The 22157-nt window shown below is 46.3% G+C and overlaps 2 protein-coding genes across 5 annotated transcripts in view; one reads left to right on the forward strand and one right to left on the reverse strand.

Moving 5' to 3' along the window:
• The first annotated feature begins 4162 nt into the window (after positions 1-4162).
• LTB4R (leukotriene B4 receptor) lies at positions 4163-18845 on the forward strand. Of its 3 annotated transcripts, none has more exons than XM_066631411.1 (2): positions 4163-4443; positions 13763-18845. In XM_066631411.1, exon 2 carries the CDS (start codon positions 13793-13795, stop codon positions 14876-14878), a length of 1086 nt encoding a protein of 361 aa, XP_066487508.1. In that variant the 5' UTR covers positions 4163-4443; positions 13763-13792; the 3' UTR covers positions 14879-18845. The 3 variants fall into 3 exon arrangements, with proteins under 3 accessions (XP_066487508.1, XP_066487510.1, XP_066487509.1); XM_066631413.1 differs by lacking the exon at positions 4163-4443 and adding an exon at positions 5102-5171; XM_066631412.1 differs by lacking the exon at positions 4163-4443 and adding an exon at positions 6279-6431.
• The window catches only part of ADCY4 (adenylate cyclase 4), a 35345-nt gene continuing 31596 nt past the window's right edge, over positions 18409-22157 (reverse strand). For both annotated transcript variants that reach the window (XM_066631410.1, XM_066631409.1), the window contains exons 25-26: positions 21022-21146; positions 18409-20627 (exon numbers count right to left, since the gene is read on the reverse strand). In XM_066631410.1, coding sequence (XP_066487507.1) covers positions 20475-20627; positions 21022-21146 — 278 coding nt within the window. In that variant the 3' untranslated portion in view covers positions 18409-20474. The remainder of the gene's footprint in view (positions 20628-21021; positions 21147-22157) is intronic.

A 22157-nucleotide genomic window follows, 5' to 3' on the forward strand; every position in this document is an offset into this window, starting at 1 on the left:
CTCACAAGAGCCAAAGACTATAGAGAAGAAAAACTTGAAAATTGCTGCCCTAGGGAGTCTGAAGCACCACCACACCAGTGATGTGCAATCAGTAGGCAGGGTAGGCAGGGTCTCACCTAACCCAGCAAGTGGAGGGGGGGGGGAGTAAAGAACCCATCAAGTGTTTTTAAAGTACCTTTTGCCTTTCTCAAGTTGCTCCTTTCTGCTCCAGCACACAGTCTGTTTAAAGCAGCACACATACAAACACAGAGGGAGCAAGGTCAGCTGCCAAACAACTTGGTTGCTTGCAAGGGACAAAATAGGCTGGAATGCCTGTGCACCATGGAGAGCTACCTCCATTTGCCCAATAATTAAAAAAAGACAGCGCTTGTGTCATCAGTCTCTGGGGAGGCAGCAGGAAGATTTGCCTCCAGCAGTTTAGGTTGGAATAATGGCTGTAATCCAATTTTTTTAAAAAAGCAGAGCAGCTGGCTAACCAATAAAAAAACTAGTAGGACGCCTGCATCAGCAAGCTCCGGGGAGGCAGCAGGAAGAGTTTTGAAAAATCACCTGCATGAGCCTTTTTGACATAAGTGGAACTGTTTAGTTTAAAACAATAGCAAAACGAAGACGGAAGCAAGTTAGGACTGAAACTTCTGACACTGACAAGAAGGTGTCTGGAGGAAAGGGGAAGAGACACATGGCCATCAGATTTCAGGCTATCACTCTGAAACCTGACTGCAGTATGACTCGTTCAGTTATGCCCAATGAAAAAGAAACAGCAGTTTTGCAGTCGGAGGAAACCGACTGAAATGAACATCTCTGACACTCTAGCCCACCACTCTTCACTCCTGTCCTCCGCACTTCCTCTTCTGCTCCATTCCACTCTTCCTTTTTCAATCCAAGGAGAAGAGAGGGAAGGGCAGTGGAGATGGACAGATGGAGGTGGACAGATTCCCTGCTGTTTCAGGCAGCTTTGTGAACAGGACATCCCAGTTTTCAATATTGGCATTTACTGATAAGATTTTTCCCACTGGGAGCTGAATGCAGCTGGGGGGGCGGTGGATTTAGGGTGGGAAAATGGCATGGGGGGGAAGAGTGAATCCCCTACTCCACCACATCACTACTATTCCAGTCAAAATCAGAATCCCCTGCCACTGCTTTGAAGATAAAAATGAAAATATTGGTTTATCCAATTTATTACTTATTGTATTTAGAATATTTTATATCATTGTACAACAACAACAAAAATGTTCACAAAGCAGAGCAAATCAAATAAGGTTGCAACCCTATGCACACTTTCCTGAGAGTAAGTTCCATTGAAATAAATTTGGCTTACTACTGAATAGACATACATAGGATTGCACTGTAAATGGCTTCCTGACCCACAAGGGCTCACAATCTGAAAAAAAAGGCAGACCACCACCATCAAACAGCCACTGGGAAAGGCACTGTGCTGTGTGAAGAGGGATGTTTACTCTCTGGCTAAATATAAGAGGAGCACCCATTGAAAAAGTGCCTCTGTGCCAGTTAGCATATGGGTTTTGCCCAGTTGTCCTATGGGAAACCAATTTACTGATTTCCTAGTTTGGTTCTCAGGTTCTCTGTAGTGTGGGCGACAATCTCCTTGATGCCAGACGAGATTCCTTTTCAGCATGAAATCCCCTTGGATTACGGCAAGTCTCTCTTGGGGCATAATAACACCCTTCTCTGAAGTGCACTGAAACAGGAAGTGATTCACTTCTGAGTCAGATGTGAGTTGGCACAGCCCCAGCACATCAACAGGGGGTGCTGTGCAACAGCCTGGGGAGCAAACCGGGCTTGCTGCAATGGCAGAAGGATTTCAAGGCTGGGTCACTGTAGGGACAGGATGTTCCAGTCTTGATTGCATCAAGGTCAAAGCGACACAAAGAGGTATTAAATTCACACCACTGAACAACTCAGGTGAGTTCTCCCTTTGTGGAGGCAGAACATCAAAAGGGAATCATGTTCTCGTCTTCATGCCAGGAATGGTGCTTTTCTCAAGCATGCAACTGATAAGGTGACATAAGTTCTGAATAGGAAAAGAAAAAAAGAAAAAACGAAGTTGGCAACATTGTTCAGACACGAGGAACGCCAATTGCATCATTCTCTCCAGCCCACTCATGTGCCTGTTTACATCGACAGTTAAGCCTGGTTGCCCATTGGTTAAACCTGGTTGCGATTCAGTCTGAAGACAAAATAAAACCTACAGTTAAGAGCAGTGGGGTTAGTGGTCAAGTCAGGAATCTGTTTCTGATTAAGCCAGGGCTTAACCCCTGAGCATGCACAGAGTGCTTTTGTCTTGCTCCCGAGGCACCCACGTAGAATTTAAAAGAAACTCCAGGGCAGGCAGCTTAGCTTCAAGGAAGACCTGGATCTGTTTGCTTTTGTGAAAGTTAAGCATTTGGCTAATATCCAACTCAGACAGGGAAAGTGTAGTGAAACCTCAGTCTTGAGCCTTTCAAAACTTATCCCTGAGCTCTCATCTTATTCTTTGATCCCTTTATTGACTCTGCCATAAAATTTAAATTGTGAGATCCTTAGGCCCTCTCCATTTTACTTATGCATACTGATAGCACTACATAAGTCAGCAACAATATAGCATTGGGAAAGTTGGAAAAAAAAGTCTCTTGGGATGCCTAGGAGAGTCCTCTGAAGTTCTTGGGATTGCATTTTTATCAGCAGCGGAAAACAAAATGGGTTTGCCAATCATTAAGGCATGTTGGAGTATAGCATTTCAGTGACATTTCCACTGTGGGTACAGTGAATCAGTGAAGCCACAAGACCTACAGCCCAATCCTATGCGTGTCTACTCAGAAGTAAGTCCCACTGAGCCTGACTCCCAGGAAAGCATGCAAAGGATTGCAGCCCTTGACCATGTTATCCCCCAGTTTGAACTTAGGAAGCAACTGTACTTCCAGTTGTTGCAAAAACCAGATTTGCACACCACTGATTGGCCAACGCTTGCGTCAGCCACATCTCTTTATCAGACCAAGGCTGTACACAGTGTCGAGCCGCTGTCCCTTGGGTCAGGCATACAATCACTGTGTCATTTTTATTATTACTTATTCATTTGATTTATATTCTGCCTTTCTCCGCAATGGGCTCCCAAAGCAACTTTCAAAAGTAGAAGGCTTTTTTGAAAAGTCTTTAGGCCTCACCAGAAGTCTTCTAGAGAAGGAGCAGTTCTTAACGCAAAAGGGAGGGAATTCTATAAGACAGGTGCCACCACTGAGAAGGCCCTTATCCTAGCCTCCCTCTCCCTAAGCTCTCTCAGTGGTGGCACATCCAGAAGGGCCCTCTTAGATGACCGAAAAGGATGGGCTGGATGATATGGATTATATGGCAGGAGATGTTTTCTCAGATCTCCTCCACATCCAAATCAACATCCTCTTATCTGGTGGAAACACCTGGTCACGCACATGTTCTGCCTTGTGAGTTGAAGCTTATGTCCTTTGAGACAGGCCCATGGTTGTAGTGGTGGCCAAGTAATCCTGAGCTGCACCTTCTCCTGGGGCAGCAGCGTGAAGTCCCACAAAACCAGTAGGCAGGGGGATTCCAATGCCAAGTCTGAGATCAGCCCTGTCAGCTCAGGTTGGGAGACTGTTGGGCAGCAAGGTGGACAGTACTCCAGCAGAATTCCAATCCTGTCCCGCCCTTCCATACAAACCTAGTGGATTACCACACAGGGCACTTAGTAAGGGAAATGGATTGCCAATAGACCAGTACAACCCCACCCCCACCCTGGTCCCTGCAGTCATGGCTGCTGTGCTACCCAGAAGCCTGGGCGACGTTGGGAAAGACCCGCACCTCCCATGGCATCCAACCAGGTCTTCATAATGCATGCCCGATCAGCATTGTCATTCTGGATTAAATCCTGAATGAGACAGGTTGTACTATTCACTGACCTGGAGCAACAGTTCCAGACCCAGGAAATTACAGCCAAGGCCATAAGTTGCCAGGGAGTTGGGGGAAGGGCCCGAAAGAGGGACAGTGTCTACCGTGGACCCTCATTCCCCTAGAACCACCTGCCCTGCCCCCACTGCCATGTTTTCCATGGCCTGTCACTAGTGATAACAGCACCCTTCCCCTCCCTGAGCTCCTCAACACAGATAAGCACATCTCTCACTGGCGAGGCCAGCAGCTCTCCAAAAACCAATCTACAGCGCGCCTGCCCAGGTTTTATCTTGACACATACACTTGCATTGCAGCCTGGCATCAGAACATCCACCCCCACAGATTGCAAGATAAAGGAACAAGGGAGGGAAAGGGAAAAGGCTCTAGTCTAAATGCGCAGTCACTGTCACTGACAGAGCTGGCCCCTGAAAGCACTCCGGCATAGTCATCAGACAAGGAGCAAGAAGACCAACACTCCTCACCACTGAGAACATGAGACGACGGCCTGGAGTGGGCTGAAAATCACCAAATGGAGCTGGTGTAGAGGTGGGCTTTTTGTATTTAAAGCAATATGATAGATCAGAAGGTCAAAAGTAGGGCCCAAGAGAGGGGGTATAGGGGGTAAATTGTACCCAGCCCCAGGGTGAAAGGGAGGCATGGGAACCAAAAGAGGGGCCTCAGAAATTTCCTGGGATCTCAGCTGGCTTTGGTGAAAAATGGAGAGCAGGCTCATCTGGAGGCCAGATCTACCAAGCAGGTTGAACTGGGCGCTGCATCATGAACCCCAGTAGACCTGTGCTCCAGAGACCTGTTGCCACCCTCCCTTTGCCCTATTTCTCCCCTCCCCTTCTACCCATCCCTGTCACTACCCTCCTCCAACCCTGTTTGCACTCCTTCCCTCCCCCTTTGGGACGTGTTCCCCCCCCCCAAAAAAAAAAAATTGTATCCCCTGATAAAATTTCTTTCGGAGACCCTGGTCAGAGGGACGACATGATTGGGTCATCATGTCACCCCACAAAAGCTGAGTGTCACTCCCCAGAAAGCCGCAAGTAAGTGCTGCACTGGGTGGCACCCATCCCACTTGTACCAGTCTGTTACTGGCTTGGAAATAGTTAACCATGTTGGCTTATAAAAAAAGAAAGAAACCAAATGGACAGGATGTAGTAGCAGAGGCTAAATACTTGTTAGTACAGGAGCAGGGAAAACAGCTCAGCACACAGCAATGGCCCCCTTCCAAGAAAAGCTCCCAGCTTTGCAGCCTCTCCTATTTCCAGGTCTGTCTGTCTGTATGTGCATGTGTGTGTATTTATATATATGTACTATCCCATCAGTTCCCAAACTGTGGATCAGGACCCACCAGTGGGCTGTGACTTGATTTTTGATGGGTCACAAAACTGACAAGCTGTTAGGAAAATATACTGACAAGGAAAATGTATTGAGCCCTATGGAAACTGAAATGGAGCCGCATGTATGTGTTTACTTGTGAGAAGGCGAATGTAGCTTAGTCCACTTTGAACACAGTGTGACTAGAATGGTCCTGATCAGATAAATGCTGAGCTCAACAAACACTCCAGAAGGTGCCCCCCCCCACTGTAAACAGATAAAAAGAGAGGTGTGAGTGGCTGGTAAAGTGAAACTATTTTTTAGTCTTGTAAAACTTGGTGGGTCCAGATCGAGTGTCTTTAAAAAGTGTGTCGAGGTGCTAAAAAGTTTGGGAACCATTGATCTATCCTGTTTCCAAATACATCTGTATACACCAGGGGTGTCCAAAGTTTTTGGCAGGAGGGCCACATCAGCTCTCTGACACTGTGTCAGGGGCCGGGGAAAAAAAGAATTAATTTACATTTAAAATTTGAATAAATTTACGTACGTTTACACAAATGAATATATTAAAGATGAACTTATATGAATGAATGAGGGTCTTGCAATAGCTCAATGTCTATAAAAGGCGTTGCACAAAGCAAGGCTGGCCTTTCCTTTGCTGCCACTGCTGCATCACAGATGTGAAAGAGCAAGCAGTGAAGGGAGCTCTCAACCCACAGCTCACACGAGAGGTCAAACAGTCACCCTCATGCTGAGAGAAGTTGTGTTGGGCCAGTGTGGGCTTCAACAAATCTCCGGAGGGCCAGAGGCTCATTGGAGACTGGGGGCTCCCTGAGGGCCGCATTGAGAGACCTTGAGGGCCGCAACTGGCCCCCGGGCCGGGGTTTGGGCACCCCTGGTATACACCATTCAGCTCTTCTCGCTTCACACTTTCTAGTCACTTTCTAATCTTCCTCGCTGGTAGTGTTTCTTACGATTCAGTTGCTCAACTCTTCTGAAACTTGTCGGCAGTTCCTCTTGGAGCTCTGTCGAAACTGCTAAAAGGAAAAACAAAAAAAACTCTGAAACATAAAGAAACAAACCACTTCCACCCAGTCGGATCCTTGAAGGGGTGGCGTGACCATGCACACAGGAATCAGTCTTGGTAAACCTCAGGGCACAGACAGCTGGAGAAGTCAGCCCCAGATACAGAGATCTGAAATTCAAAGAAGGTGAGTGAGTGGCTGGACTCTTCCACCATTCAGAGGTGTGGTGGTCTGAGCTAGCAGGGTGGGTCATGCGCTGTGTCTGGCCGAAGGGACATCAGCAAGGCTGGGAAGGAGTTATAGTAAGATTACATTTGAAACAAATCTCAGTTCTAGGTTTTGATCCTGGAAGATATGAAGTGATAACAAGGATGTGACTGGCTCTGCGCTTATGTAAAGTGAGCATTTATTATTAATGCTTTATCTATTATGACATTCACGTGATGTGTTTTCCCAATACCACAACCCTCCGAGGAAGGGATGTGCAGACACAAGCAGTGCATCTTGTCTTAAACAAAACTCCTTCAGCTTTGCTTGAAAATGCTGAGATGTTTCTCTTTGGGCAGAACTCCTGAAATTTCACTTTTTGGAAGTGATGGTGCCCAGCTCTACTCTGAGATAGGTGAGACTAACAGAGAATGATTGGTCACTCAGTGTCACCCATCGAGCTTGGTAACTGAGGAAGGGTTAAACAAATCCTCCATGCTCCTAGTCCAGCACGCTAAATAACCACTATACCACACTGTTCCTCCTGCCTCTAGAAACTGCAGCCTAGTTTAAAACCACATTTGGCACTTCTTCTTTTTTTTAAGGGCACTGGCCTTGACATTCAGGACATTATCTTTTACATGGGAGTGGTTTTTGCTCATTTAGCTCAGATAAGTTGCATGAATTGGATTTAAAATGATTTATCTAATCTAATTAATGTTTATTAGGGTTTGCTAAAAGATAATCCTTTGATGATGGATCAGTTTAGTGTATTAAGTTGTCATAAATCTGGGAATGAGGAAGAGTGTTCAGAAGGGGGGGGTAGAATATTTTGCTTTTGCATGTAGCTTATCATCTCAGAAAAGCTCCCCCCCCCCATCTGTCATGGGGATGTGTTTTCTGCCACAGAGCTTACAATTTGCCATTTAAAAAAAATTCTTGCATTGATTTGAAAAAAATGAAATCAGCTACCCAGTTAATCAAGGCACCTTTCTAGACCATCCAAATATTGTAAATGAATTCATTTCACAGATTAACAGCAGAATCTGACTTGCATCTTTTTTTCATTTCTGAAGTGACATTTCTTTTCCATGGGATCTATTTTCAGGCTGGTCTGTGAAGGACTGCAGTCAGGGCTAGCCTGTGAAGTTGCGGAGCCCATTTGGAACCAATTTGTTTTTGTTGGGGCCCCAGTTTCACAGCCAAGGCCCCAGGTTATATATCTGTAGAATCTTAGAGATATAGATAAAATTTATTACAGACTTTAGATCTCTGTGGTAGAATGGAAAGCCATCAAAATGCGCTTAAAAAGTGCTTGTGAGTTAATGGACAAACTAGATCTAAGCACATTTTAACATAAAATTGCATACATGTAAGCCTACAAGTAAACGAACAAAATGTGTGGATTACCCTTAGAACATAAGAACAGCCCCACTGGATCAGGCCAGAGGCCCATCTAGTCCAGCTTCCTGTATCTCACAGCGGCCCACCAAATACCCCAGGGAGCACACCAGATAACAAGAGACCTCATCCTGGTGCCCTCCCTTGCATCTGGCATTCTGACATAGCCCATTTCTAAAATCAGGAGGTTGCACATACGCATCATGGCTTGTAACCCGTAATGGATTTTTCCTCCAGAAACTTTCCAAACCCCTTTTAAAGGCATCTAGGCCAGATGCCATCATCACATCCTGTGGCAAGGAGTTCCACGACCAACCAACCACTGTAAAGTAAATAGTTACAAAACCACTTGTTTTAGTGACTGTGAAATGATCTATTAATTAATTAATTAATTTTTTACCTTAGTGCATGGCACGGGTCCCAGTTAGGAGCAATGGTCCAATGGGCTGAAAGCTAACCCTGGCGGCAGCCTTACTTTGCTCGTTATCCTGGGAGTCAGTGGTATAGCTAGAGGGGGTGCAAAGTGCTAAGTTTTGCGGGAAGCCTCCATTTTGCTCCCACCACGTGGAATGGCTTCAAAGGGGGGGGGGTGGTCCCCATGGATGCTGTAGTGAGGCTCACTGTAAAATTTAGGGCTTTGCACCCCCTCTACGCCACTGCTGGTTTTAAGCCCCATTGAACACAGTGGGATGTCATTCTTTGTTCCATGGGGCTTCATCCCAACTAACTCTGCATAATGGGGATGTAATCCCCATGCATGCTCAACTGGCAGCAAATCTTGTTGAAATGTGCTGAATTTCCTTCCGACTGAACTCGCCTAGGACGACACTGGAAATATTGCAGCCCTAAATGCTGTTATAATCTTTCAGAGTGAGTGAGAGAGAGGCAAAAAGGATGGACAAAAATGGATGGATTACACTGTTTATATGAATATTTGATGTTTCTTTATTTGGCCTGAAGATTTTAAAAATGCTGTTATTTTTGGCCTAGCATCAATAGCTACAGTACTCCAAAATTTATGCAGTTGTATGCTGGTTGGCAACCTTCAGTCTCAAAAGACTACAGCACCCAGTATTGTATTCCCAAGCGGTCTCCCATCCGAGTACTAACCAGGCCTGACCCTGCTTAGCTTCTGAGATCAGATTGGGCATGTGCAGGGTAACAGTTGCTGCTACATTGTGCATTATAATGCATTAGGCCAATGTTTCACAAACTACATGGTGGATTGTGACCTGATCTCTGGTGGGTCCTGCAGGGCCTCAAGGTGATTAAGGTGATGAAAAGATCAGATAACTAATTGCCTCAAGCCCTGAGGCTATTCAAAAATCAGATACTGTAGCTGCTAATTAACCTGCAAAGAGCTCAGCTCCTGCAGTTTGCAAGCTTGCAGAAATAAGGGGAGATGAATGTTTGAGCGTCCTTTTTTCTGACGTGATATTTTCCAAGTCTGTCAGGGACAGGTAGTGGGGGCAGATGAAGCCTGGGTCACATAACCCAATCCTACGCCTGTCTCCTCAGAAGAAAGTCACATTATAGTCAATGGGGCTTACTCCCAGGTAAGTGTGGATAGATTGGGCCGTGCGTCCCTCAAGCCTCGAGGCTATTCATTAGGGCTGCCTCATTACAAGAAATAGATCTAGATTTTTTGCAAGCAAGTATGTAAAGTAAATGAATAAATAAATAATTACTTGAAAATAAATATTTTGTTCTAGATCACTTTTCTAAAAGCTAGATGGGTCCAGATAGAGTGGCCCCTGCTAACTAGGTAAGAGACACTTTTTTCAAGTGGGTGTTCCTCTTTTGTTTAGCAGGGGGAGAGTAACTGGCCCTCCTCACCCCAGCAGTGTCTTTTCTAGTGGCTGTCTGCTGGTATTCTTTTGTATCTTTTTAGATAGTGAGCCCTTTTGGGACAGGGAGCCACCTGATTTTTCTCTGTAAACTGCTTTGTGAACTTTTCATTGAAAAGCTGTATATAAATACTACTAGCAACAAGAACAATAATATTTTAAAAAGTGGGTCGGTGCTAAAAAGTTTGAGAACCACTGAATTAGGCAATAGGATTAATAAAAACACAAAATTTAGGATAACTAAAAATGTTTTGATGATACAAAAAAAAACCACTTAATATTACTGTTGAAATCAGTGTCTCTGAACCGTATAAGAAACATTAAAAATTCAACATAAAATGTTTTGTGTTACACGGTGTTATCGATCTATTCTTCCACCCAACTGCATTCAACTGTTTTGCTTTTCTCTCTCTCTCTCTCTCCTTCATGATTTTTTCTCTCTCTCAAGGATTAGCCTAATACTGGTGATATAGGCCGCTTTTCAGTAGGAATTGTGACCCACATGGGGCTAATCTTGAGCTTAGGAAACTTTCACTTCCAGCTAGTTGACTCTTGCTGAAATCATGCACCATCCATGGGTCAAAATGGAGAAGCCACATGTCCGCCACTGAGCTTTCTTTCTCTCTTTCACCTGTGGACCAAGTCACACATTACAGAGTTCCATGTAATTTTTCTCTGATCATTTCATATTGGTGAAAAACAACTTCAGCAGGTTACAACCAGGAGCAGAGGAAGGGTGACTGGGGGGGGGGGTGCCCAATCCATAATCCTTCCAGCCATTTTTTCTTTTCAAAATTGCTTTCAAACAATTTTGCAAAGGAAAATTCTGCAAGGGAAAAGGGTTGGGACATATCCTTTACCACTAAGCAGGCTGCAGTTTTGAAAGGAAATTCAGCTAGAGAAATCAAAGTCCTTGAAATCTTCTACTCTCAGTTGTGCTTTTACAAAAAAAAAGAAAAATGAAAATTACACCAAGAACATAAGAAGAGCCCCACTGGATCAGTCCAAAGGCCCATCTGGTCCAGCTTGCTGTGTCTCACAGTGGCCCACCAGATGTCTCAGGGAGCACACAAGACCACAAGAGACCTGCATCCTGGTGTCCTCCCTTGCATCTGGCATTCTGAGGTTACCTACTTCTAAAACCAGGAGGTTGCATCTTGACTTGTAACCTGTGATGGACTTTACCTCTAGAAATCTGTCCAATCCCTTTTTAAAGGCATCCAGGCCAGATGCCATGACCTCATCCTATGGCAAGGAGTTCCACAGATAAATTATACGCTCGGTAAAGAAATATTATCTTTTGTCTAGCCTCCTGACACTAAGTTTTAGTGGATGCCCCTGGTTCTGGTGTTGTGTAAGAGGGAAAAGAACACCCTTTTATCCAGTCTATCCATCCCTTGCATAATTTTGTATGTCTCAGTTGTGTCGCCCTCAGACGCCTAAACTGAGCTCTCTGTCTTGTGTAGTTTACTCTGCAGCATCATTCCTAGACTATCTTCCCCCTCCCCCCCCCACTATCATGCATAAGAGCAGATTAATTGATGCATAATAACAACAGGCAAGAACTTGATTTCTTTAAATGAAGGTTGCAGAGCTAAAAGGAGCCTGAATGTCTTGTCCTCTCCTCTGTAAGCCCGTATTGGGGGGCGGGGCTGGTTGTAGCTTTGCAATAGCAATGGTCAAGACACTCTGCTTGCACTCAAGAGCTCTCATGTCCAGGGATTTAATGTCCCTGGGCTGAGTCATTTTTTAAAAACAGGTTCCAACTTCTAACACCTGGTTCTATTTAAGTGTCAATGAGCTTGAAGTAGGTGGGTGGGGTTTCCTCAGTGTTTTAGCTGCAACCAGGAAACCACACATGAAACAACTCTTTCAGAAAGGGACAACTGATGTGGTAGAAGAGCCACAGAACATGACGCATTGTAACGCTAGAGAAACTGGGATGAGTTGAATAACCCCAACACCAGCCCTAGAAGCAGGTGGCTCAGAAGGAAGAGTTTGCATCTTGCTCTTAAGAGCAGCGCAAGGGGCGGTTCATTCCCCTTGCATTGGCTCTGAGTTCAAATCCAGCCTCAAGTACACAGTGCTGGCAGATGCATGTCCCACTATGCAAGTGTTTGAACACCTTTTGCTGGGCCGTGGAAGGAGAGAGTCGAAACACACTGACCCAATAAGAGCATGTTTGGAACAGCTATAGTGGAAGTCTAAACCCATGTCAAGGGCTGAACTAGATATTGAACAGGAGACAGATACACATTCAGTTGACAGCTTTGTTGTAAGTCTAATGCAACTGGAGCTTTTCTCTCTGATTCATCTGCCCAATAAAAATCCCCCAGCTACTTGACTCCTTGCAGGAAGAAAGATACATGAGCCTGGTATTTTGACCCTGAAGGTTAGTGGTAGAGTTGCAGAAGATCACAGGGTTCAATCCCTGATGACTGGTCAGACTGAGCAGAAAGCAACTTCATCTGTGTGGGGGGGAAAGGGGAAAAAGTACTCAAGCTACTCCCTGAAAATAAACTATTCATGCATCTTAGTTTGGGGGGGGGGGTCCCTTGCATACTTCTCCTTCAGATACACTTCCCTTGTTTCTCCATTGCTAAATTGTTGCCCCACAGTTTGCTTCAGTTGTAAGGAAGTTGCTCCATAGGAGTGCAGTGTATTGTAGCTTGGGAGCCACTGTGCTTTTAGCTAGCACTGGTTATCAGAGGTCACACCGGATTGAGGGGAACAGCCTCTGCCCGGCTAGGATCTCCTTAAGGTAGGTGATCATGATGTTTGTGATACATCCATGTCTCATCCAGGCCAGGCGTGCTGCGGGAGTTTGGGGGAGGGTCATGTATTAGTAGGGCCATTGGGGAATGTGATTCCCCCAGCCAGCAGTGCAATGGGCCTTATCGGTTGTCCAAAAACTGATGATGTGCCTTGACAATTTTAGTGCCTTCTCAATGTTATTTGAGATGCAAATGTTGAAAATGGCTGTTCTAGGACCGAAGAGTCATTGGCCCACAGACCAGTAACACACTTAAGGGTGCATTTTGCTTTGAGGCTTTGCCTTTCCAGGTCATGATTCTCTATCCTAAAGCTCTAAACTAAGGACCCAATCCTATCCAACTTTCCAGCACTGGTGCAGCTGCAATGCAGCCTGGAGGTAAGGGAAAAAATGTTTCCTTACCTTGAGGAGGCTTCTGTGACTGCCACCCCACCAAAGGATGCAGCACATGCCCCATTGGCAGCACTGCACCGGCCCTGGAAAATTGGATAGGATTGGGCCCTAAGACTGCAATCGGAGGTCCACTTTTTGGTGGTAGATACGATTAAACTCAGAAAGGTCCACTTCCACACAGGCATACTTGAGCTCAGGCTGCATGTTTTCTTGGCAAGGGTAAAGCAAAGACTCCACCATCTGCTGATGTCTTCCCCACCTCAGAGGACCTCCAGAACTTCTGATCATGTTCAAACACTTCCAGTCTGGAGGCCAGAGAGCCTCCAGCCACTTCTGGTCATGTCCGGAGGTATTCTGAGAGGGACACAGACCTCCCATGCCTCAGAATACCTCCTGGATGCGACTAGGAGTTATGGACACAAATGAGAAGCAGCTTCCTATCATGAGGTCTTCTGAGAAGGTGGGGTGCCCTGTGCAGTGGGCTACAGACCCAGTGCAGCCCCCAGGTTAAGACATTTGGGTATTGGGTGCTGGACTTCAGCATCTGTGAAATTTGTTATCCTCAGTGGTTTCTGGAACGAACCCTGCATGGATAACGAGGGTTCGCTGTACTCTATTTGTGGATGCACCATAAGCTTGTGTAGGGTCAATAATATTAGTAGTCTTCTTCTCAATCCCTTTCATTTCCAGATGACTTCCTTTGAGTCATCTGGAGCTATTTGCTCCATAGGCACCTTTGATTTTGCTTCTTTTCTTGGCTTGTGGAGAACTGAGGTTGCCTTAGCAAAGGACTAGACCTCCATGGACTGCTGGCAAGTGATTTGGAATTGTAAGACAGAGGAGGACAGAATGCACTAAGTTCTGCTGATGTTCTCTGTCACCTCTTTTCCACACAGTTTCTCCTCCTCCTGACATCCAAGAGGACCATGAATGCTACTAATGAAACCCAGAACACCACACTGGGGTTGCCCCCACTGCCGGGAGCGAAACTAGGCCAAGCCGTGCTCTTGCTGGCCTTCATCCTGGGCTTTCCAGGCAATGCCTTTGTCGTGTGGAGTGCCGCCTGCCGGGTCCGCAAGCGGACGGTCACCTGCCTTCTCATCCTCCATTTGGCCATTGCCGACTTGATGGTGCTGCTCACGGCACCCATTTACTTGCGGTTTCTTAGCGCCGGGCGGTGGGAAATGGGTGATTTTGTCTGCCGAGCTTGCAATTATGTCTGTGGGATCAGCATGTATGCCAGTGTCTTCCTCATCGCCCTCATGAGCCTGGACCGTGGCTTGGCTGTCGTGAAGCCCGTCATCTCGCAGAAGGTCCGCACCAGAAAGATTACACGGCTTCTAGTTTTGGCCATTTGGGTGAGCGGTATTCTCTTGGCCATCCCTGTATTCATCTACCGAAGAGTGTTACGTAAGCAAGGCAGGGACATGTGTGACTTCCACTACCCCATACTACCCCGGGATTTGATGTTCCATAAACTCTTTGAAACCATCACTGGATTTGTTCTGCCATTTGTGGTCATCATCTACAGCTACGGGGCCATCAGTCAGCGGCTGAAGGAGACCCGTTTTCGGCAGAAGCGCCGCACCAGCCGACTCATCAGCCTCATCGTGGTCGCCTTTGCCCTGTTTTGGCTCCCCTACCATGTGGTCAACGTTCTGGACGTGGCTACCTTGTGGAGCGGCTCCCAAAGTGTCAAAATGGCAGCCATGAAAGCCAGACCAACATTGATTGCATTCGCCTTTTTCAGCAGCAGCGTCAACCCCATCCTTTATGCCTTCAGTGGGGGATCCTTCATCCGATCGGCAGGCTTTGGCTTCATGGCCAAGCTCTTTGAAGGAACGGCCTCTGAGATGTCCTCCGTTCGGCCTGGCACCTCTAGGGACCACCAGCGCCATCTGGATGCCAGGTTACAACCCTTGGAGAATGGGAGCTTGACTATGTCTACCAACCCAGACAGTGACAAACCTCAAGAGATGAGAGACCTGACCAGTGCTCTTAAGTCACCTTGAAAAGCTGCCATAGAGCCCGGTGGATTTTGTACTGCCACAATTTCGACAGCAAGCAGAGCTGTTTCATGAGTGTGGCTGTTGTGGTCTCCACTGAGCTTTGGCCAGTTGGCCCTCACCTGAAATAGACAGGCTCCATCTAACTGTATTCTGCAGAGTGCCGAGGAGGTATGCTGTGGAAAGTGCACAACCAGCTTTTACATTTCCTGCTTGATCACCAGCAAACACCTCCCCCCCCCCCACTCTCAGCCTAATGGACAGTTCCCAGGAATTGCTGCAAAGGTCCACAAATGAGAACTGGGGGGAAAAAAAATGTGTCCAAAGAACTATTAGTTACTCTGTGTATCTCAGGGCTGGCACAGGATTCATCAGACCCTGGGGCAAAGCTATGTTTCAGGACTCTGTGTGCATATGTGTGAAATGTACATACACTGCACACCAGTTAGACCTATTTCACTTCCTCCCTTCCCCCTAGCTTGTCATGTATCTCCCCCCCCCCCCCAGCAATGGGAGCTACCTTGGCAGCAGTGACTATGGTGAGAACATGCAGCACCAATTGTGGTGATGGGCAGATGTAGTTCCTTCACCATCACACACTCCTCCCCGCCTTAATCCCAAATTGTAAGCCCTCTGCTTGGGGGCACATTACATTGGCCTCTGTGGAGGGAAGCGAGGAAGACACACCCATACTATTACCTACCCTCCTGAGTAGTAAGCCAATGATACATACAGAGCTAATATCAGATGTATGGAAATGCACTCTGCACAAGCTCAAAGGCACTCTTATTCTACATTCTGTTTTGTACCCAACAGGGAGCGGTGGCTGGCATGAATCAGCACCAATAATGCATTCATGGTGCCTAAATGTTGGTCATTAATATATATCAGGGGTGATGTGAGAGAGACCCAAGTCCCTCAGAGCCCACACAAGATGACCTCTACCCCATAGGGAGCTCCCTTACAATACACAACACTGCCTAAAGTCTCTGTGAGCAACTCCATTTGGAGAACCCGTGGAACTGATAGCAGTGCCTAGAGTTTGATTTGAAAATCTAGAGTAAACTTGTGACTCTAAGCTTTAGGCGGTGCCACAAGATGTGTGACAGTTTCTTATGGGGGCAGACCATCCCATGTAGACTGCTGTTTACAGGAGAAGCTGTTATGTACAGCACCAATTGGCTGAAACCAGTGATGGCACTAACCCATTCCCCTTCCTCCCTTAACGCAGTTTTTCAACATGCAAAAAATTGATTCGGACCCTTTAAAAATTATAGTGAAATAAATATCCTACAATGTTTTAATTAAAAAACAAAGTAAAAAGGCAGGCCACGCCACTGAATCTGTGTTTGATCTATTGGCCAGTATATCAGTCAAACAGGTTGCAAAGGAGGGGGAAGGTAGAGTTGAGTTGCTGAAGAAAGAAAAATGCAGTGACTCCTGCTTTGGTCACAGGATAGCCCATCCATGTGGGTGATTGAGGTGGTCACCTCAGGGAGCTGATTGGCAGAGGGTGCCCACCTCCAGTACTCCTTCTCCTCTTAGTCCCTGGGTTGAAAAAGGAAGGGGGGGGGAGTGGAAGTGTGGAGAAGAGTGGTTGGCTAGAGCCACTTTTCATTGGTAGCCCCAGAGTTCTGGAATGCCCTTCATTTGGTGAAGCTCCAGCAACAGGTAACAGTGTTTTGGTCTACTGTGCCTTAGGAAAACCAGTTTTGTGGATTCAACTAGTTCTGCAAGGCATCTGGACATCATGTTATTGAGATTTTGATCTTAACTGGTTCTGGTTGTATTAACTGACTGTTTTGTGCCTGCATAAAAGATGTTTAAAAGTGGCATTAAAAAAAAATGCCAAACAAAATCAGAATAAACAGATGCTCGATTTCCTGCACCTCAAATGGGCAGTGATCTTGTTGAGGAGCTGAAGGCACTTAAGACCTTTGCAGTTGACGTTGCCCCCTACCTCCATGCAGTGGCTCAGACCCAAACTAAGGGACCCACTTGTGCCTGTTATTTTAATATAACAATAAGCCTGAAACTTGGCAGTAACGTATTATGGCCCAAATCCTAACCAACTTCCCAGCACTGTCATAGCTGTGCCAATGGAGCATGTGCTGCATCCTGCAGTTGGGTTGCAGCCACGGAGGCCTCCTCAAGGTAAGGGAATGGTTGTTCCCTTATCTTGGAGCTGCAATGCCCTTTACTCAGTGCTGGAAAGTTGGTTAGGTTTGCGCCCTTACTGTCTCATCTAGTTTGGCCCCCCAACTGTGACCTACTGAGACCTTAGCTCTCTGAATTGGAATTCTACCCTGCCAAAGTACCCATCACTGAGTGGTGAACAAACAGGTGGTCAGAGTACTGTAGACTACTGCCACATGCTCTACGTGGGGCTGCCCATGAAGACAGTCTGGAAATTGCAGTTAGTACAGAGTGCAGCAGACTGTGTGGTCTCAGGGTCTTGATTGCTTAACTCAGATGTGCCGCTGCTCCTGCGGCTACACTGGCTGCCCATTAGCTTCTGGGCCCAATTCAAGGTGCTTATACTTGCCCCATATGGCCTGGGATCGCGGTATCTGCGGGACCGCCTATTCCCAAAGAATCTGGCCTGCTGTCTTAGATCATCCGAGAGGGTCCTATTGAGCGAGCCATTGCCAGGAGTGAGGGCTGCGGCAGCAAGAAACAGGGCCTTCTCACGTGTGACTATTTTAATGGAACTCACTACCACAGTGGTTCTCACACATTTAGCACCGGGACCCGCCAGGACAGAATGAGAATCTGTTGGGACCCACCAGAAGTGATGTCATGACCAGAAGTGACATCATCAAGCAGGGAAAATTTTTAACTATCTTAGGCTGCAATCCTACCCACACTTACCCAGGAGTAAGTTTCCTTTACTATCCTTGTTAAAATAATATACATAGTAGTTTGTTAAAAGTATAGGTCTATAACATTTCCCCAAATGCAGTCATGTATCATGGTATCACAAGTCTAATATATTAAAAATAAAATATTGAAATGAATGAGGACCCACCTGAAATTGTCTCGCGACCCACCCAGTGGGTCCCGACCCACAGTTTGAGAAACACTGCACTACCAGAACATCTAAAATATGCCCCTTCAGTAGGAAGTTTTCAACAAGGCCTAAAAACATTTTTATTTACATTAACTTTTGGGGGTGGGGTGGGTACGTAAGGGTGGAACACTCCTGGTTGTCTTTTATGTAACCTGTTTTTAAATTGTGTATTGATGTGTTGGTTGTATTTTTTTTTTACCTGTCACCACTTATGGGGTTTTAGAATTATTATACTACTGCTGTGCTGGTTTTAAATGAATTAGATTTTAACTTCTTCTTTTTTTTATCATTCTATGCTGTGTTTTATGAATTACGTTTTGTAAGCCGCCTTGAGCTTTTGGAAAGGCGGGATATAAAAGTTTTTTAAAAATAAAAATCCACATCTAAAGCTACTGCGGAATGGAAGTTCAGAAGCTTACAAGTACTGATGGGGGGGGGAAGAGCAATGACAGAAACACTGAGAAACTTTATTATCTACAAATATATAACACTGTTTATTCCAGCAGAAATTGAAGCACACCATCCCGTGTAGATTCTAAGGAGCCTCTTCCAACTCCTTCTCCTTGCAAGCTTTGCTTGAGGGGCACGTTGGCACAGCTTGATGGGAAATCACTGAGCATCCCTATGGCACTGGGAGGGCATCAGGCCCTGCTAACTGGGCAAAGAGGCATCTTTTAAGGGAGAAGATCTCTTACAGTTAGTGGAGAGAGCAACTGTCCTTCTTCACCCCAGCACAGTCTCTCTTTGACTGGGATATTCTGCAGCTTTTCAGATTGTGAGCCATGGCAGGAGCTGAGGACAATTTATTCAGTTATTTGAGCTCTGTAAACCATGCTGTGAACTTCTTTTTTGGTGTTGTTGTTGAAAAGTTGTATATAAAGATTTGTAATTGTAATAATGGCACCACTCAAGAGGACCTTTGGGACACCTCTGAATCTACATGCTACTCTTATGTTGTTAGAGGGTCATCAGCAAGGATTCTGGACCGCAGTCCCTGATCTGAGTGCAGACCACTTATGGTAACAACAGAGCCAGTAGAATAACTAGAGGGGAGGTAAGCCCCCATTTTGCTCCTACTTTCCAGAATGGCTCCGAAGGTGAGGGCCTTTTGCATGTTTCGGTGAGACTCCCTGCAAAACTCAGTGCTTTGCACCCCCTCCAGCTACACTACTGAACATAAATTTGGTGCATTCCATGCACAGTTCTGGAGTTGCCTGTGGCCTTTAGGAGGCCAAAGTACAATCACAGTAGCTAGCGACAGGCTATGCAGAAGGGTTGGATTGTGGCAATGGCTCACCGGAAGTGGTCTTTTCAGCACGGCTCCCTTTTATATTAAAGTGCCAAGGGTTAAATCGGAGACCTCATGCAGTGGTCTTTCTCTGAACTGGATTTCTTCTTGAATCTGGACTGAACCAGGTGAGAATCCACACTTGGACTCCAAAGGAGCAAACACATGTTACCAAAATTGCTCAGGCACCCTGAATTCATTAAACATGCTTTTATGCCCTTCCTGACCAGCGTGCGCCAGAACAGCAAAAAAACCACAATCAAAGAGGAAGGGGGGGTTGCTCGGGGTGAGGAAGAAGATGGCTTAGAAGGAGACTCAGGAAACAGCGGTTTCTTGCATTGCACACCAAGGCAAGCAGATATCCAGATGGCTGTGATGGGTGCAATCACAAACTCTTTCAGTGTACACTGACAACTCCAATTGTCCTGGCCCTCTTTCACTCTCCCTGCATCTGCCCCCTCCTCTTAAGTAAGCCCATCTCGGCCCACAACACCTCTCCAATACCTAGCACCAGCTCAATCTAGGATTGAAGAACCTAAGGTGCTATGATTGGCCATTGCTTGAGAAGGGATGGGAATGAAGTACCTTTATAAGGCTTCAGGGAACTGTGCTCGGGGCTTGGAGTAGAGGCCCTGCTGAATAAGCAAGCTATGAGTACTGCAGACTGAAACTCCTTAGAGAACTAAAGAGGAACAGCTGAATTTGGGCGCTTCTGTGTAAGGTCGAGTAAAGATCCAGGAAAGTCTGACTGGGGAGTTGTCTCCTTCCCTGTCCGAATCATAGCAAAGTCCTACTGAGTCTCTTCTGATGCCTTTGAAGTGCATGATGGTCCATCAATATCAAGGTCCATCCTTGTGATGGCAACAAACACAGAGGGGCATTGGCCACTGCCTGAACTGGTGGAAGTTTTAGGACCTTTCTTGCAAGGGCAAATCTTACAGAGCTGTGTGACTGAGCTTCCAATAATCTGTTATTTGGGCTGCACCCAATGTGCACCCACAGGATCCCTTCAATCCCCAAGCCTCATTCTGCAGGTAGTTCATTCTGAAAAGAAGAGTCCTTTGGACAGCCCATACACTAAATATGGGGCACAAAGACTTGGATGAAATCCAGTGTTGGAGAAGTCTGGTTACTGCTCCTGCCTCCCACATTCAGCAGCAAAAAGGGCCTGCAGCTGTTTGTAGGGACTTCTAGCCCTGAGGAACCTATCATTTGTCACATCACAGTTCTGTTCTTCCAAAAACTCAGCTCAGCATAGGAGCTTGGGGGCCGGAACGGGCCATGTCCGTACAGACATAGTATGTCCGTAGTTGTCCTTTGCCCTTCACCTTGATCACCCCGCGGAGAGAGCAAGTGTACCCCAGCGTCTCCAAGGCCTTAGCTGTTTCTTCTGTCACCTATGAGGAATTAAAGAGAGAAAAAGTATAGAGGTTGGGTTAGGAACAGGGAGTTCAACACAGCTTTGACAAAAGAAGATGCAGGCCAAATCAAACCAAAGTCCACCAACAATGATCAGCCAAAGATCTGCTTTTGCGAACTATGTAGGTACAGCACAAAGTTGACAACCCCCCCTTGTTTTTCCAGCAAGTGGTATTCCGAGGTATACTGCCCCTGAATATGGAGGTTCCATATAGCCATAATGGCACAACAACATCCCCAATTAGGGTAACACTTAAGGAATTCACTGGGTTTAGCCCCTCTGGATCCAATGGATGAGTTTGGAAATGGAGTACCAGAACATGGCACAGAAATCAGGTCAATCAGGCAGAACATTATGTCTTAAGTCCCCACCTGTATCTTCCCCAGTACTCCTGTGCTCTCCATCCGGCTAGCCACATTCACTGTGTTCCCCCAAATGTCATACTGGGGTTTCTGGGCACCAATGACTCCTGCCACGACTGGTCCATGATTCATACCTGAAAAAAAAGATACCATAGGATTGAGGCACAGGTAGACAGAGTATTAAAGACAGCACACCAATAGTCAATTAATCAGTTGATTAACTGAAGCTATCCTTTGAACTGGACTCTAAGCACACACACCCCCCGCGCACACACACACACCCCTTGGCTGTGACTTAAGCAAAAATTCTTAAACCACCTGCAACTCACAGTGTATAGCAACAGGGGTTTTTGAAATGCCCACCCCATCTCTGAGGCTGTCATTTCAGGTAGTGGATTGGGGAAGGGGCTTGCCTCCACCTTCCTTCTCTTGCTTTCTGGATTCCAAAAGGAAGAAGGGAATTATTGAGGGAAGGGAGTGGTGGACAAGTGCCTTGGAGATCACTCTCTTTCACACTTCCTCCTCCTCTCCATTCACTTTTTCATAGAACCCTAGAGTTGGAGGGTTCCCACAAGGTCATCTAGCCCAACCCCCTGCCTGTAGCAGGAAATCGTCCTAGGGCATCTCCATCAGGTGCCAGTTGAACCTCTCTGCTTGAAGACCTCCAGTGAGGGAGCACCCACCATCTCCCTTGGCCATTAGTTCCACTGCTGAACTGCCAAAAATAATTCCTTAATTTTTCTTACTGAAATCCCAGCAGAGTCAGCTGCTGGCACACTAATGACCATGGAGTCATTTGGCATGTCACTCCAGGGGTTAGGAGGTCTTGGGCCAGACCTGATGTCTTCTGTAGATACCTTAACTCTTAGCTTGCCCTTGCATCACAAACAAGATTGGGCAGCTGAGCTCCACAAGGACAGAACTGCCATGGAGTCTTGATTGCTATTCACACTGGGTACCAAGGCCATTGGACGCTTTCTCAGTTTGGGAGAAAATGGATGAGCTGCAAAGCAGGGCAAGTGCGTATGAAAGAGTAAGAATGTGGAAGAGCACAAGCATATTTCATCAAAGTAGCACAGCTAGAGGGAGGGCAAAGCACTAAGTTTTGCAGGGATCCTCACTGCAGTGTGCAAGTGGCTCCCCCT

Source organism: Tiliqua scincoides, chromosome 5 (genome assembly GCF_035046505.1).
Source record: "Tiliqua scincoides isolate rTilSci1 chromosome 5, rTilSci1.hap2, whole genome shotgun sequence".
NCBI classification, from domain to species: domain Eukaryota; kingdom Metazoa; phylum Chordata; class Lepidosauria; order Squamata; family Scincidae; genus Tiliqua; species Tiliqua scincoides.